This window comes from Bufo bufo, chromosome 2, assembly GCF_905171765.1.
Source record: "Bufo bufo chromosome 2, aBufBuf1.1, whole genome shotgun sequence".
Taxonomy (NCBI): domain Eukaryota; kingdom Metazoa; phylum Chordata; class Amphibia; order Anura; family Bufonidae; genus Bufo; species Bufo bufo.
Genome location: NC_053390.1, coordinates 728,837,685 through 728,854,153, shown reverse-complemented (window position 1 = coordinate 728,854,153; position 16,469 = coordinate 728,837,685). Strand labels below are relative to the sequence as shown.

At 46.5% G+C, this 16,469-nt stretch overlaps 1 protein-coding gene across 2 annotated transcripts in view; it reads left to right on the top strand.

Annotated features, from left to right (window-relative positions):
* DCUN1D4 (defective in cullin neddylation 1 domain containing 4) overlaps window positions 1–16,469 on the top strand; it is an 85,587-nt gene that overhangs the window by 32,122 nt on the left and 36,996 nt on the right. For both annotated transcript variants that reach the window (XM_040418880.1, XM_040418879.1), the window contains exons 2-3: window positions 2,788–2,858; window positions 3,023–3,062. In XM_040418880.1, coding sequence (XP_040274814.1) covers window positions 2,788–2,858; window positions 3,023–3,062 — 111 coding nt within the window. The remainder of the gene's footprint in view (window positions 1–2,787; window positions 2,859–3,022; window positions 3,063–16,469) is intronic.

Below are 16,469 nucleotides of genomic sequence, written 5' to 3'. Positions count from 1 at the left end.
AGGTCTACCCTAAGGGTACAGCCTCACACTGCAGGTCCGTTGTAAAAAATCTACAGTATACATGCTGGAGTTTTGCAGCACTAAAACTGTACCACACGTCAAGTTATGTATTTTTTTTAAATGCCATTAATTTTTCTCCTGCTATACAGTATTCTCTGCAGATCTTTCACACGCGGTTCCGCTGTGGAAAGTCCACGTGTGACAGATTATGTGACTGTACTTGATAACTGCAGTGACTTGTCCAACTTTGGTTATAAATCTCTTCATCCTTGGTTATAGCAGAAGCAAATGTATATATCAGACACTAGGTATCTACAAATGTTCAAGGATATGGGTTTGTAGGGTCTGGTGGGTTGGATTCTCATCGATAACAGGAACAAAGAACAGAAAAGCTGCAATACCAGTCACAGCTCCTGGACAGCAGTGTATGGGCACATGCTGTACCCATGTGCTATGATTTTACAAAGATTTGCGGGCAGGCCCTTGCCTTTTTGGGGATGTAATCACACGGAACGGAATGCATTCTAGTGGACTCTTTCGTTCAGTTCAGTTTGTCCCCTGTGGGGGGTTAGCTCTTCTCCGGGGGTCATTCACACAAGTATCTTTGCCAGACACCAAGTTTAAGGTCCAAACATCGCCTTTATTTGGCACCTCAGCAAAACAAACATAAATCATACAAAATAAACACCTGCCCGGCTGGGCTCTAACTAAACATAGTATATCCCTGACTCACCTAAAGCATCGTTCACACACTGTTATAACATGCGGCTTTCCCAGCCCAATGTCCATCAGCCTTCTGGCTGTACAGAGCACCATTCACACACGGTCTCAAGTCCAGTACCTTTATGGGGGAGTGTGGCCCAGTAGTCCTCCCGACTCCGGCCCCGTGGCCCCTCAGCCAGCCCGGCTGAAAGCACTCATACAGAGCCTCCAGCAGGACTCTGTTTAACAAAGACTCTGTCTCCTTCCCCTAGACTAGGAGCCACTTCAAAGTCCAGCAACAGGATTAAATGGCATCCCTGGACATGGGCATATTCCAAAATCCCGGACTGGAGCATGAGGAACAGGCACCCACCCAACACATTGCCTGTTCCCAGTAAAAGCCCTCCCCGGACTAGCTGGAGCCAGCTAAGCTAACTATCTTGGTAGCCACCTTTTATCTAGGGCCTTTACTCCACCAAGGCCGTGCCCCTTAGTGACACACTCGAGGTGCAAACAACATCCCTTTTTTTAAGCTTCCCCGGGACTTTGCTGCGCGCATCACTATTCACATTGCCACACCCTATTGACAATGAATGGGGACAAAACTGAAGCGTTTTCCCCTCGCTATTGAGATCCTATGACAGATCTCAATACCAGAAAGGGAAAGCGCAGATGTGAAAGTAGCCTAATTGATAATGCTTCCCACAGGGAATAAAGCCAGCGGAGAGCCTCCCTATAAGCAGTAGTGTCTGTAAAGAGTTGTGCTCGCTGAGAGCGTGTCTCCCCCAGTAAACAGTAGTGCCAGCAATTGCCAGTAGGGTCAGATCACAATATACTGTATATATATGTAGCTACAGGCTCATTCACACGACTGTGTGTGCCCATGCTGCTAATACACGGGCACTGGCCGCATGATTCCCGTATTGTGGAGTGGACCCGTTGACTTGAATGGTTCCGCAATATACTGCACGAGATGGCACATGTTCTATCTTTTGTGGTGCAGAGGCACGGACCCAAAAGCCCACAGAAGGGTTTTGTAGTGCTACCGTGTGGTTCCCGGCCATGCAGTATATTGCAGATTGTGGACCCGTTCAAGTCAAGTCAAACGCTGTTTGCGGCCCGCAATACGGCCACGGACGGCCTAGGGTCGTGTGAATGGGCCGTACAAGTGATGTGAATGGAAACAATATCATTACACATGCAGCCACATTTGCAGGAGACTTACCCACTGTGGTGAGTGCAGGACATCTTCCTTAGGGCTCATTCACATGACCTTGTGTGCCCTGTGCCCGTATTGCAGACTTGAATGGATCTGCAAGATATGGAGCCGTGCAGAGCAGAGGCACTGATCGGGAGCACTACGAAGAGCATATATTGGATTTCGGTCCGTGCCTGTGCACCACATAAAATAGAAAGTTTTTTTTTTTTTTTTTTTTTTCGTGTGGAGTGTATTTAGCGGATAGTGTGTCCACATCCGCAAATGTCCTGCACTTGGCCGGTACCCATGCATTGCAGACTGCAAATAGCACGGGGCATATGCGCTCGTGTGCATGAGCCCTTACTTTGGGTGATTTTCAGACAATAAGAGTAGGCAAGCAAGGTGTATCTGGATTGTACCTCACAGTGTGTACCGTTATTGTTTTATATTACATTTTGACAGTGTATAGTTACTATAGATGAAAAATGGCATTGGCTTCTTGTACAGTGATTCCTCAAGATACAATATTTTTAACATATGATGGGTCAGAAAAGACCATTGCAAGTTGAAACCAGACTGAACATACACAATGTTGTACGCAAGTACAATGCCTCAGATCCAACCAATCAAGGCCTCTTCTCTGGTGAAATAGTTGTATTAGTTAATAGCAGCTTTTCCTGACTGTTATATGTAAGGACTTGTTTTATTTGTCTTAGTTATCTGCTTATTTTTCTTAAATCTTCATTTTCTTTTATCTTGGATGACCTTTTGGGGCTTTGTAATTCCAATGGTTTCAACATACAATGGTCGTCCTGGAACCAGTTAATATTGTAACTTGAGGGACCACTGTATAACTACTTCTCTAATGTTTTTTTTTTATCAAACAGATTTTCAACTGAACTCTCATCTATCAACACTGGCAAATATTCACAAGATATACCACACACTCAACCGGCTGGTAAGTGCAGGATATTGGCATGACGAGATGTTGGAATAGTGACCTGCAGTTTATTAATGAAAATCTGCCCATCTATAATGTGCATAGTCTTGTGGTTAAACACCTATTCATTGCAGCATATTACATATGCCGGCTAAATATTACATTTCATATCCCATGTACAGAATTTGACAGAAGACGTGGGTCAAGACGATCACCAGACAGGTAGACAATTGCATTCTAGTGTCCTTGTATTTCTGCTTTATAGCTGAAGACGTTTTTATTCTAATATATTGATTAGGCTACTTTCACACCTGCGTTAGGTGCCGATCCGTCTGGTATCTGCACAGACGGATCCACACCTATAAATGCAAAAGCTGGTATCCGTTCAGTACGGATCCGTCTGCATAACTAATTAAAAAAAAAAGTCTAAGTGTAAGTCAAACGGATCCGTCCTGACTTACATTGAAAGCCTTGAAACGGATCTCACAGGCGGACCCAGAAACGGCAGTGTGAAAGTAGCCTTAGTGGGAAGAAAATCTTGTATAATAATGTTGGGCTCTGTTCACACTAGCGTAATGGTTTCTGATGTTAATGAATCTATTACAATTAGGATGTATCCATTGTGCAACAGATCCCATTGACGCTATTTTTGCATCATAAAGAAATAGATTCTTAAATTAGTGTATATGTGAATGGGCACTCATACATTAGGAATCACTAAGAACAATAAAAATACAATTTATTTGATGCTGAATACAATAATCTATACTAGCTAAAATGTAATAAAAAATATATTCAATGATCGTTAAGCTTATAACAATAGATTGATGGTGATCTGATACACTGCCCTTGAATTATTGTTAAATCTCTTTTTATTGTATGTAAGGACAAAGCAAGTGACACAGAGCATTATAAACAATAAATGCCACCTCTTTCCAGCTTAGGGTAAAGGCTTCTATTATTTAACAGTAATACAGTACAACCTAATCCCCAATTCAAGGCACAGTTTGAAACAAAGTAATCTGGAAATTCCTCCCAAATTGACAGGTATTGTGGGACTGAGATCCCCTGCAAAATTGTGGGTGTTCAAATAAGGTAGACCCTGACTTGAAGATATAGTAACTCTTTAACTGAGGGAAGAGTGTCATCTCGAGTCCTACACTGTGCAATCACTTATATTGGCGAAAAAGGAGACCTAAAATGCACGATATATGAGCCAAATAGACTGGAAATAAATGTGACAAGCACTCTCGTCGGGCGCCTAATTTACGTATTAATAGTAAGGCAAATATGGTGCTTCTAACATCGTGGCTCAGGGAAAGAAACACGAAAATTCAACAAACAAAGACAAAAAACAAACAAAAACAAGACAAAGACAGACAACAGACCAGGGAAGGGAAGAGGGAGAAAGGTGGGCGGGAGAAAAGAGGAGGGACATCTGAAGAAATTGTCAGAGATGTCGTCAGGTGTACACACCTGTATCACTGCCCTTCAATTGGCTTGTATACCATAGTATTGGGCAACCTCGGATGGTACAGTGCGACGGTATCAATAAACTATTTGGGCAGTGTACGGGATCAGCAAGTTAGCTAGGATATACTGAACAATATATCAGAAGTCTCTGAATCGACAATATATTAAAATATACAAATTAAGGGTAACGTCGCTATGCTCTGTAGGAACCAACCGCTATGGTATCCGGGTAATTGGAATTGCCAATTATTTTTGAATGATCATTTTATGTCCATCATACAGTGAAAAATAATATGGCAATTGCTTATTATCCATAGTACAATAGAGAGGATGTGATGGTATATTCCAAAAAATTGTGAATTTATATAATTATGTATTCCAAAAGCGTCTCTATTGTATTGTAGCAGTTTTGCTTAAAGGGAACTTGTCACCTGGAGTTTGTGAATAGAGCTGAGGATATGGGCTGCTAGATCGCCGCTAGCACATCCGCAATATCCAGTCCCCATAGCTCTTGTGTGCTTTTATTGTGTAAAAAACCCAATTTGATACTTATGCAAATTAACCTGAGATGAGTCCTGTCCCTGACTCATCTCACATACAGGACTCATCTCAGGGACAGGACTCCTCTCAGGTTAATTTGCATAAGTATCAAATAGGTTTTTTTACACAATGAAAGCACACAGAGCTATGGGGACTGGATATTGCGGATGTGCTAGCGGCGATCTAGCAGCCCATGTCCTCAGCTCTATACACAAAATCCCGGTGACAGGTTCCCTTTAATTATTAATCCAAATGTTCTATTGTGACAGTTTTGCTTAATCCCTTTAGGACACAGCCTTAATTCACCTTAAGGACAAGGCCATTTTTTGCAAATCTGACCAGTGTCACTTTAAGTGCTGATAACTTTAAAACGCTTTGACTTTATCCAGGCCATTTTGAGATTGTTTTTTCGTCACATATTGTACTTCATGAAACTTGACCCCAGGCCGCCCCTGCTGCTCCCTCTGGGTCGGTTCCTCCGGAATGGGCTGCTACCCTGTCCCAAGCCATAAGGAACCTTGCCAGCTTCTCCCAAACCCTGGCGCAGTCGCTGGATCGCTTGCCTGCCCAGATTGCGGCCGACTCTGGCAGGGACCCCTCCACCCCTGCTGGGGACGTCCGTTCTCGCTCCGGCACGCGGTCCCATAAGCGACCTCGTAGGCTCCCAGCCGGGTCTCATTCATCCTCAGCTTCCTCGGATCACTCCCTGGATAGGTCTGAGGCGGGCGAAGTTTCCTCTTCTGCCGTTTCCGCTGCTCCTGGGGACTCCTCTGACTCAGATTCCGAATCGGAGCGGGGCACGGCGATGTCTGCAGCCGTACAGGATCTCATCAAGGCTGTTAGGGACGCACTCCATGTGCAGGATGATCCTTCTTCCTCCTCCCAGGAGTCTGTGTCCTTCTGCCGTTCCAGGCGTCCCGCTTTGGTTTTTCCTAACCATGTGGATCTCGACAGGGACTCCTGGCCAAGGAGTGGCGTCATCCTGATAGGCGCCTCCACCATACCAAGGCTTTGGATATCCCTTATCCCTTTTCCGAGGATTCCCTCAATCTCTGGACGGTTCCTCCTCAGGTAGATCCCCAAGTGGCACGCTTGGTGAAGGCCACTACCCTTCCCTTGGCTGACGCGGCCTCTTTGTCGGATGCTTCTGACAAATGGATCGACTCTTTGGCAAAGTCCACTTTTATAGCAGCGGGTGCCGCCATCCGTCCTGCTTTTGCCGCTTCCTGAGTGGCCAAGGCCTGTGTGGTCTGGGCCAAACAGCTCATCCGTGCCTTGCCTCCGGATTCAACTCAGGGGGAACCTGCCGTGCTTGCCTCTCATATCTGCCAGGCATCCAAGTTCCTTTGCGATGCCTCTATGGAATCGGCTCGCCGCTCTGGTCGAGCGGCCGCTAACTCAGAAGCCATACGCCGCACCATCTGGCTCCGTTCTTGGGCAGCGGACGCCGCTTCCAAGAAGGCCCCCTTATCCCTTTCTGGGTGGGAAGCTTTTTGGGAAATGCCTGGAGGAGCTCATTTCTGAGGCCACAGGGGGTAAAAGTTCCCTTCTTCCCCAAAACCGGCCTCGCAGTCACCGGCTTCCTGGTTCGTCTTCGCGGACGCAGAGTTTTTCGCTCCTTTCGAGCCCGGCCGGACAGGAAGTCTGCACGACCTTCCTTCAAGGCCAAGCCCTCCTGGCATGCCAAGCCCAAACCTGCTCGGCCCCAGTCCACTAAGCCACCGTCTGCATGACTCGGCTCCGGCCAGGGTGGGGGGGGTGCTTGCTTGCCTTTCAGCACATCTGGCTGGCAAGCGTAGAAGACGCTTGGGTTCTGGAGGTTGCCTCCTCCGGATACAAGATAGAATTTTCCAGTCTTCCGTCGGGAAGGTTCTTCCTGACGTCGCCCCCCCAAGTCCCCCCGTCGGAGCAGAAGGGTTTTTTCGGGCCATTCATTCCCTTCTCTCCGTCGGGGTCATCGTTCCAGTCCCGGACTCGGAGCGTTTTCAGGGTTTCTACTCCAACCTGTTCACGGTTCGCTCTGCCCAATCCTGGATCTGAAGGCGCTCAATCACTTCATCCAGGTCCGTCATTTCCGCATGGAGTCCCTCAGGTCGGTGATCGCCTCCTTGGAAGAAGGCGAGTTCCTGTCGTCCATAGACATCCAGGACGCCTATCTCCATGTCCCCATCGCTCACTCCCATCAAAGGTTCCTTCGCTTCGCGGTGGGTTCTCTTCATTTTCAATTTGTCACCCTGCCCTTTGGTCTGGCCTCCGCCCCAAGGGTTTTCACGATGGTACTTGCGCCTCTCGTGGCGCTTCTCCGTGCCAGGGGGGTCGCTGTGGTGCCTTACCTGGACGACCTTCTTGTCCGGGCCCCGTCCCTGGAGGACAACCTGTCCAGCCTCCATATCACCCTCTCGACCCTGTCTCGATTCGGGTGGCTCATCAACCACTCAAAGTCCTCTCTTGTCCCATGCCGGAGGATGTCCTTCCTGGGCATGATCTTCGACACTCGCCTCGGGCGGGTGTTCCTTCCCCCGGACAAAATTGCCTCTCTTCAAGCAGGGGTGACTCGTCTCCGCGAGCTGTCCCCTCTGCCCATCAGGACGTGTATGCCCGTCCTTGGCAGGATGGTGGCGTCCTTCGAGGCCATTCCCTATGCACAATTCCATTCCCGGGATCTGCAATTATTCATCCTGTCCAAGTGGAACAGGTCTCCGGCGGGCCTCGATTGTCTCATCCGCCTTCCCCCCCGAGCTTTGCCAGAATCTCTCCTGGTGGCTGAACTCTCGGACGATATCTCTGGGCCGTTTCTTCCTTCCTCCCTGTTGGCGGGTGATCACCACAGATGCCAGCCTCACGGGTTGGGGGGCGGTCTTCGAGTCCCTCACTGTCCAGGGCCTGTGGTCTGCTCAGGAGTTCTCCCTGCAGATCAATTTCCTGGAACTCAGGGCGATCTTCTTAGCACTGTCCCACTGGACCCCCCGTCTCCGCGGTCTACTGATACGGATCCAGACTGACAATTCCACCGCGGTGGCCTATCTGAACCACCAAGGGGGCACCAGGAGCGTGATAGCTCTAAAAGAAGCCTCCCGAATCCTGTGTTGGGCGGAGGAACACGTCCCGGTCCTCTCCGCCGTTCACATTCTCGGGGTCGACAATTGGGCGGCAGATTTTCTCAGCCGTCAGCTGGTCGACCCGGGCGAATGGTTTCTTCTTCCAGAGGTGTTCCTCCAACTTTGTCACCGTTGGGGAACTCCGGACGTGGATCTCTTCACCTTTTGCCTCAATCACAAGCTCCCACACTATGCCGCGCGGTCCAGGGACCCTCAGGCTCTCGCGGTCGACGCCCTAGTTCTTCCTTGGGCTCAGTTTGACCTTCTGTATCTCTTTCCCCCCATTCCTCTTCTACCCCGAGTCCTCAAGCGTTTCAAGGCGGCCCAGGTCCCGGCGATCTTGGTGGCTCCGGATTGTCCCCACAGGGCGTGGTACGCGGACCTGGTGTTTCTGCTCGCCGACGTTCCGTGGCGGCTCCCCCTGCGTCACGATCTCCTTTCTCAGGGCCCTCTGTTCCACCCGAATTTACCTCGGCTTCATTTGACGGCGTGGCTGTTGAGACCGCAATCCTGAAATCCCGCGGTCTCTCGCTCGCAAGCCCCAATCGGCCCTTATTTACTACCGGACCTGGAGAGCTTACTTTGCTTGGTGCGAATCTGGCTGTTTTTGCCCTCTCAGGTTTTCTGTCCCTAAGATCCTGTCTTTCCTTCAGGCCGGGTTCGATAAGGGCCTGCGCCTGGCTTCTCTTAGAGGTCAGATCTCGGCTCTCTCTGTTCTTTTCCAGCCACCTTTGGCTTCGCGGTCCCAGGTTAGGACTTTTCTCCAGGGGGTTGCTCGCCGACTCCCTCCTTTCTGCTTTCCAGTGGAGCCGTGGGTCCTGAATCTCGTGCTGGACGCCCTCCAGACATCGCCCTTTGAGCCATTGGCAGAGATTTCTCTGTCCTTTGTCTCATTTAAGGTGGCCTTCCTCGTGGCCGTCACCTCCATCCGTCGGGTCTCTGAACTTGTGGCGCTTTTATTCCCTTCCTAGTGTTTCATCAGGACAAGGTGGTCCTGCGTCCCGTTCCTTCCTTCCTCCCGAAGGTGGTTTCCTCATTTCATATTAATGAGATCGTTCTTCCTTCCTTTTGCCCCAATCCTTCTCACCCCAAGTGAGAAGCCTCTCCATTGCCTGGATGTTGTCCGGGCCCTTCGCCTTTATCTTCGCCTCACGGAATCCTTCCGGCGTTTGGATTCTCTTTGTGGTCTCAGCAGGCCCCCGTAAAGGTTTGCCTGCTTCCAAGGCCACCATTTCTCGCTGGGTTCGGTCAGCCGTCATGGAGGCCTATGTCGCGAAGAGGCGTGTTCCCCTTCCAGATTGACCGCACACTCGACTAGGGCGGTTGGGGCCTCTTGGGCGGTGCGCCATCACGCCTCGGCTTCCCAGGTCTGCCGGGCCACCACTTGGGCGTCGATTCATACTTTTTCAAAGTTTTATCATATTCATTCGTTGGCATCTGTCGACGCCAGTCTGGGGCGCAAGGTTCTGCAAGCGGCTGTGCTTTAGATTGTTTGCATGGCGCTGTTTCTTTTCTCTGGGTCTGCTTTGGGACGTCCCATGGTGCTGTGTCCCCCAATGCCATGCACGAGAAAATTGGATTTTTTGTACTCGCTGTAAAATCCTTTTCTCGTAGTGGGCATTGGGGGACACAGATCCCACTCTTCTTGAGTTCTAACTTGTTTACAGTTTCGGCTTGTTCCTGAGCTCGGTTGTGAGGTTTCCCCCGTTGAAGACTTGTTGGCTTCTCAGTTTTTTGTTAGGTGTAGCTTTCCTACTGCTTTTGTACCGACTGATCTCTCTCGGCTGTGTGCAGAGGGTATAGCCCATCTGGGAGGAGCCAACACTTTTTTTGTTTATAGTGTCAGCCTCCTAGTGGCAGCTGGACATATACCCATGGTGCTGTGTCCCCCAATGCCTACTACGAGAAAAGGATTTTACGGTGAGTACAAAAAATCTATTTTTTTGGTAAATTTTCCATTTTAATCCATTTTTTCCAGTTACAAAGCAAGGGTTAACAGCCAAACAAAACTCAGTATTTATGGCCCTGATTCTGTAGTTTACAGAAACACCCCATATGTTGTCGTAAACTGCTGTACGGGCACACGGCAGGGCGCAGAAGGAAAGGAATGCCATACGGTTTTTGGAAGGCAGATTTTGCTGGACTGGTTTTTGTTGTTTTTTTGACACCATGTCCCATTTGAAGCCCCCCTGATGCACCCCTAGAGTAGAAACTCCAAAAAAGTGACCCCATTTTAGAAACTACGGGATAGGGTGGAAGTTTTGTTGGTACTAGTTTAGGGTACATATGATTTTTGGTTGCTCTAGATTACACTTTTTGTGAGGCAAGGTAACAAGAAATAGCTTTTTTGGCACCGTTTTTATTTTTTGTTATTTACAAAATTCATCTGACAGGTTAGATAATGTGGTATTTTTATAGACCAGGTTGTCACGGACGCGACGATACCTAATATGTATACTTCTTCTTTTTTTTATTTTTTTATTTATGTATGTAAGTTTTACACTGATTTCTTTTTTGAAACAAAAAAAAATCATGTTTTAGTGTTTCCATAGTCTGAGAGCCCAAATTTTTTCAGTTTTTGGGCGATTGCCTTGGGTAGGGTATGATTTTTGCAGGATGAGATGACTGTTTTATTGGCACTATTTTGGGGTGCGTGTGACTTTTTGATCGCTTGTTATTACACTTTTTGTGATGTAAGGTGAGAAAATGGCTTTTTTTTTTTACACCATTTTTATTTTTTTACGGTATTCACATAAGGGGTTAGGTCATGTGATATGTTTATAGAGCCGGTCGATACGGACGCGGCGATACCTAATATGTATACTTTTTTTATTCCCCCCCCCCCCCTATTTTTTACCATTTTTTTTTTTTTTACTTTATTTGGGGAAAATTATGTTTTTGTTTATTTTTACTTCAAACTTTTAATTTTTTGGGGGGAAACTTTTTTTTTTCACTTTTTTTTTTGTCCCACTTTGGGACTTGAACTTTTGGGAGTCTAATCCCTTTACAATGCATTCCAATACTTCTGTATTGGAATGCATTGGCTGTATGAGTAATACAGTGAGTATTAGGCCGAATGCACACGGCTATGTTCCGCAGCTGAGAGCGGTCCGTGGTATGCCGGGCTGGATTCCTGTTCAGAGCAGGAGCGCACGGCGTCATTGGTTGCTATGACGCCGTGCGCTTCATGCCGCCGCTGCACTACAGTAATACAATCGTATGATCTATACGAGTGTATTACTGTACAGCAGCGGCGGCATGAAGCGCACGGCGTCATAGCAACCAATGACGCCGTGCGCTCCTGCTCTGAACAGGAATCCAGCCCGGCATACCAGGGACCGCTCTCGAACGCGGCTGTGTGCATTCGGCCTTACTCATACAGCTTCCGGCCTGTGAGATCCAGGGGGCTAGATCTCACAGGCTCGTCACCGTAAGGCAGCCTTCCATGCCAGGTCAATGAATACCCAAGTATTATAATCCTTGGTGGCAGTTCCGATCGGAGCCCCAGCAGTGTAATCCTGGGGCTCCGATCGGTTACCATGGCAGCCAGGACGCTATTGAAGCCCTGGCTGCCATAGTCTGCTCCCTGCTGCTGTGTGCACAAAGCACAGAGCAGCAGGGAGAGTGTAAGATCCTATTCACCCTAATAAAAGGTAAAAAATATATATATATATTCCGTTTAAATCACTCCCTTGCCCAATTTTTACATATAAAATATATAAACAATAAAAAAAATTACATATCGCCAAGCCCAAAAAAAGTGCGAACTATCAAAATATTTTAAAATATCTCCTATGCGGTGAACGCCGTAACAGAAAAAAAAAAACAAAACGTGCAATTTGCCATTTTTTAGTCACCTTGTCCCGACAAAAATTAGGTTAGGACTGTTCTATTATGGTCCAGACGTTCCATAAAATGTGGAATGCACGCGGCTTTTTTGGTGTTTTTCTTTTTTTCACGTGGTATGGAGTAACGCAATACTTTTTTATGGTATCGAGTCCAAATTTTGGTATCGTGACAACCCTAGGTAAGACGTGTGTTTTTTTTTTTTTTTTATTATACCGTAATTCTATGTATTTTAAATTTGGCGACTAAAAATTTTAATTTGGCTCCTAAATTTCTCAGGTTAGGAGCCAATGGCTCCTTTATATATTTTTTTAGTCTGGAGCCCTGCACTGTTTATCACTGGCGCAGTGACGTCACAAATAGTATCAACTGGCCTGGGCGCGGCTAAGCTCCATTCAAGAGAACGGAGTATAGCCGCGCCCAGGCCAGTTGATACTAGTCGTGACGTCACTGGGCCAGCGGTAAACAGTGAGAAAGCTGCGGCGCTGCTGAAGTGCCGCTGCCTTCTCAAACAGCTGATCGGTGGGGGTCCTGGGTGTCGGACCCCCGCCGGTCAGATGCTGATGATCTATGCAGAGGATAGATCATCAGTTAAAACAAACTGCAGAACCCCTTTAATCACTTGTTCAAATGTTCTCAATGAGACTCTATAACAATTACCGTAATTACAGGGGTTATTCCTAATGCTCTATTCTTTTGTATTTGTTGTACTCACTGTTATGAGATCTACATCCATCCGTGGTGATTAGGCTGGTAAGCTTACCTCCATTGGTGTGGTGTAGAAATATGAGAAGAGAGTTTAGTAGTTTCTTACGTAGATTAGTTGCTGTGAAAGTTCCACATCTCGTATCTCCCAATCTGTTGTGAAGTAGTATGCCGCGCTGATTGTATGCGGCAGCCCCGATATCTCCGCTGACTGGGCTGTGGATTGCCGAGTATAGTCTGCATGCGCTTGGTGTCCCACGTGTCCCGGATCTTTCAGACACTTGTAGTGAGGATCAGCTCCTTCAAGATCTAGTTGTCGTCCGGGCTTGTATACCTCTATCTCTGATGTTTTTCAGTGAATCCCCTCACTAATTTTTTATTATAGGGTTATGTACCACATCAATGGATATTCCCCATAATGTTCACTGCTTCTATGTCGGATTTGCAAGTGTATAAAGCTCGCCAAACGTGTTTCGGAGTATCTGCTTATTCCTTCATCAGTGGCTACACTTGCTATGAAAAGACAGCTGGGTTTTATACCGATGCATCTCAAGATATATAGAAAAGTTGGACCGGATTTTGAAGTGTAGGAGTCACAAATCCCGGTCTATCGCGGTTCCAGGCGGTTTTCATGCTTTTTCCTTCGGTACTCATGTGTTTTTTGCTATTTAGTATGTATACCAGCTGTAATATACTTTCAGTAGCTGATATTGAGCCACACATGTTGCTTTGCTGTTATAATTGACTTTCAACATCACATATAAATAAAGAAATGGATAAAACGTCCATATAGATATAAAATCTCTAAAATATTGGAAACCATTAATAAAGCAAGACATTGTATTTCACATTATTCTAAGTACATCAAACCGAAGGGTACTCCAATACAGCTCATTCTAAAGTATACAGGATGGGAGCCCTCGACCAAGGAGGGTTCGCAGTGCTGATAAGCAGCCGGACTGCGATCCCTGGTCGGCAGGGGGCGCCCACCCTTTCAAAGGAAACCGAAGATCTCCTCCAATTCAGCATTCAGACCCTCTGGTAAGAGACTGCCAAAGTCTAAAATCCGTCTAGATTCCGCTCTTGACATTCTTGCAATATGGTCCCCCCCCCCCCCTCCAGTGACGTTCTACTTGTTCTAGTGCCGCAAAAGTAAGGCCCTTTGGGTCTTGATTATGGACTACTTTGAAATGTTTGGACAGGGAGTGCTTCTTAAATCCATTCTTGATATATATATTTTTTATATGTTCTGCTACTCTGACCTTCAGGGGTCTTTTTGACCTGCCAATGTATTGTTTGGAATATGGGCATTGGATAATATGACATTGGAGGAATTACACGTTAAAAAATCTTTTATTTCAAAAGAGAAGGAATTCTGTGTCGAACATATTCTGGTTGTCTTTTTAGGAAATGATGCATTTCTACAATGTATACAGCTTTCACATCTGTGGAAGCCATTAATTTTTAACCACTTTTGTATGGATTGATTATTCTTTTTAGGGTGTCTGATAGAAGGGGCTATTTTTAAACCCAGATTTGGGGCCTTTGTATATACAATCTTCGGCAGCACAGGTATTATAGGTCCTATTACCTTTATCTTTTTGAATGTAGTGCCAATGCTTTTTTATAATTCTTTCAATGGTCTTGAATTGTGCATTATAGGGCAAAATTATGCGTAAAGTTTCTTTCTTGTTTTTTTTTTCTCAGTTCTATCTGGGTTTGTTGCCTTTTTTTTGTTGCAAAGAAGGCTTTTCTGTCTATTTCTCTAACTTTTTGTAATGCATTGTCTATCACTTTTTCTGGATAATTTTTGATCTGGAATTGTTCCCTCATTTGGATAGCTTCTTCTTCTCTCTATTGGTACAGTTTCTTTTAATTCTGCGGAACTGTCCAAGAGGAATGTTGAGCAGCCATCTTGGGTAGGTGACAGCTTGAGAACAGAATGAAGCTATTCCTTGCAACGGATTTCTGATACGTATTACATATATATTGATCCTCATTAGTAGTAATTTGTAAATCTAAAAATTCTTTATGTTTTGTTGTTGATATTAGATGAGAAGAGAAGGTTGTATTGGTTCTTATTGATCTCATCCAAAAAAGGTTTGTAATTTTGATTCCCCATTTTGCCAAATAAAGATAATATAGTCTATGTACCTGTTCCAGAGCACCAGATCCGTCCCCAGCCTGGGCGTGCTTTTGGAATACATAATTATATGAATTCACAATTTTTTGGAAAAAACTATCACATCCTCTCTATTGTACTATGGATAATAAGTAATTGCTATATTATTTTTCACTGTATGATGGACATAAAATGATCATTCTAGAATAATTGGCAATTCCAATTACCCGGATACCATAGCGGTTGGTTCCTACAGAGCATAGCGACGTTACCCTTAATTTGTATATTTTAATATATTGTCGATTCAGAGACTTCTGATATATTGTTCAGTAGATGCTAGCTAACTTGCTGATCCCGTACACTGCCCAAATAGTTTATTGATACCGTCACACTGTACCATCCGAGGTTGCCCAATACTAGGGTATAAAAGCTAATTCAAGGGCAGTGTATCAGATCACCATCCATGGCTCCAGATGGCGACCAAAATGGTCGCCAATGCGACTTAGAATTTACAAATGGCGATAAGACTTTTTAGTCTTGTCGCCATTTGCAACTAGACCCGCCGCCGCAGCTCTGCAGTTGAATACAGTGGCGGGGCACCGGAGATGATAATTCTCTGCCCCGCCACCGATGGTCTCAGTAGCGCAGTGGAGGAGTCTCTCCCTCCCCCCTGTGCTGCCGCCGCCGCCAATAAGAAGAGAGACAGGAGGAGGAGGGGAGGGGCTGTGGCCACTGCGCCACCAATGAAGATAACTGAAGGGTTAACTGCAGCGGATCGCAGCTCCCTGTCATAGAGGTCGGGTGCCGGCTATTTGATTCCGGCACCCGCCTCCTGTATTTGTATTAACAGGTCAGTTATCTTCATTGGTGCCGCAGTGGCCACAGCCCCTCCCCTCCTCCTCCTGTCTCTCTTCTTATTGGCGGCGGCGGCAGCACAGGGGGGAGGGAGAGACAGGAGGAGGAGGGGAGGGGCTGTGGCCACTGCGGCACCAATGAAGATAACTGACCTGTTAATACAAATACAGGAGGCGGGTGCCGGAATCAAATAGCCGGCACCCGACCTCTATGACAGGGAGCTGCGATCCGCTGCAGTTAACCCTTCAGGTGCAGTCAACCCTGTATTTGTATTAACAGGTCAGTTATCTTCATTGGTGGCGCCCCCCCCAACACCCCAGTATAATAAACATTGGTGGCGCAGTGTGCCCCCCCCAAACACCCCAGTATAATAAACATTGGCGCAGTGCCAATGAGGGTTAAGAAATAAAATAAAAATGAACTCGCCGGTCTCCTGTTCTTTCTTCAGGACCTGTCAAAGGACCTGTGGTGACTTCACTGAGCTCATCACATGGTCCATTACCATGGTGATGGATCATGTGATGAGCACAGTGATGTCACCACAGGTCCTGAAGAAAGAACAGACCGGCAGCTACGGGATCAATTGGAGGAGGTTAGTTAATTTTATTTTTATTTTTTAACCCTCAATTGACCTTCTACTAAGCATTCTGTATTAAAGAATGCTATTCTTTTCCCTTATAACCATCTTATAAGGGAAAATAATACAGTGAATAGACTTTCATCCTAGCAACCCTGCGTGAAAATCTCACCACATCCGCACTTTCTTGCGGATGCTTGCGATTTTCACGCAGCCCCATTAACTTCTATGGGGCCTGCATTGGGTGAAAAACGCACAACATAGAGCATGCTGCGATTTTCACGCAACGCACAAGTTATGCGTGAAAATCACCGCTCATGTGCACAGCCCCATAGAAGTGAATGAGTCGGTATTCAGTGCGGGTGCAATGCGTTCACCTCACGCGTTGCACCCGCACAGAAATCTCGCCCGTG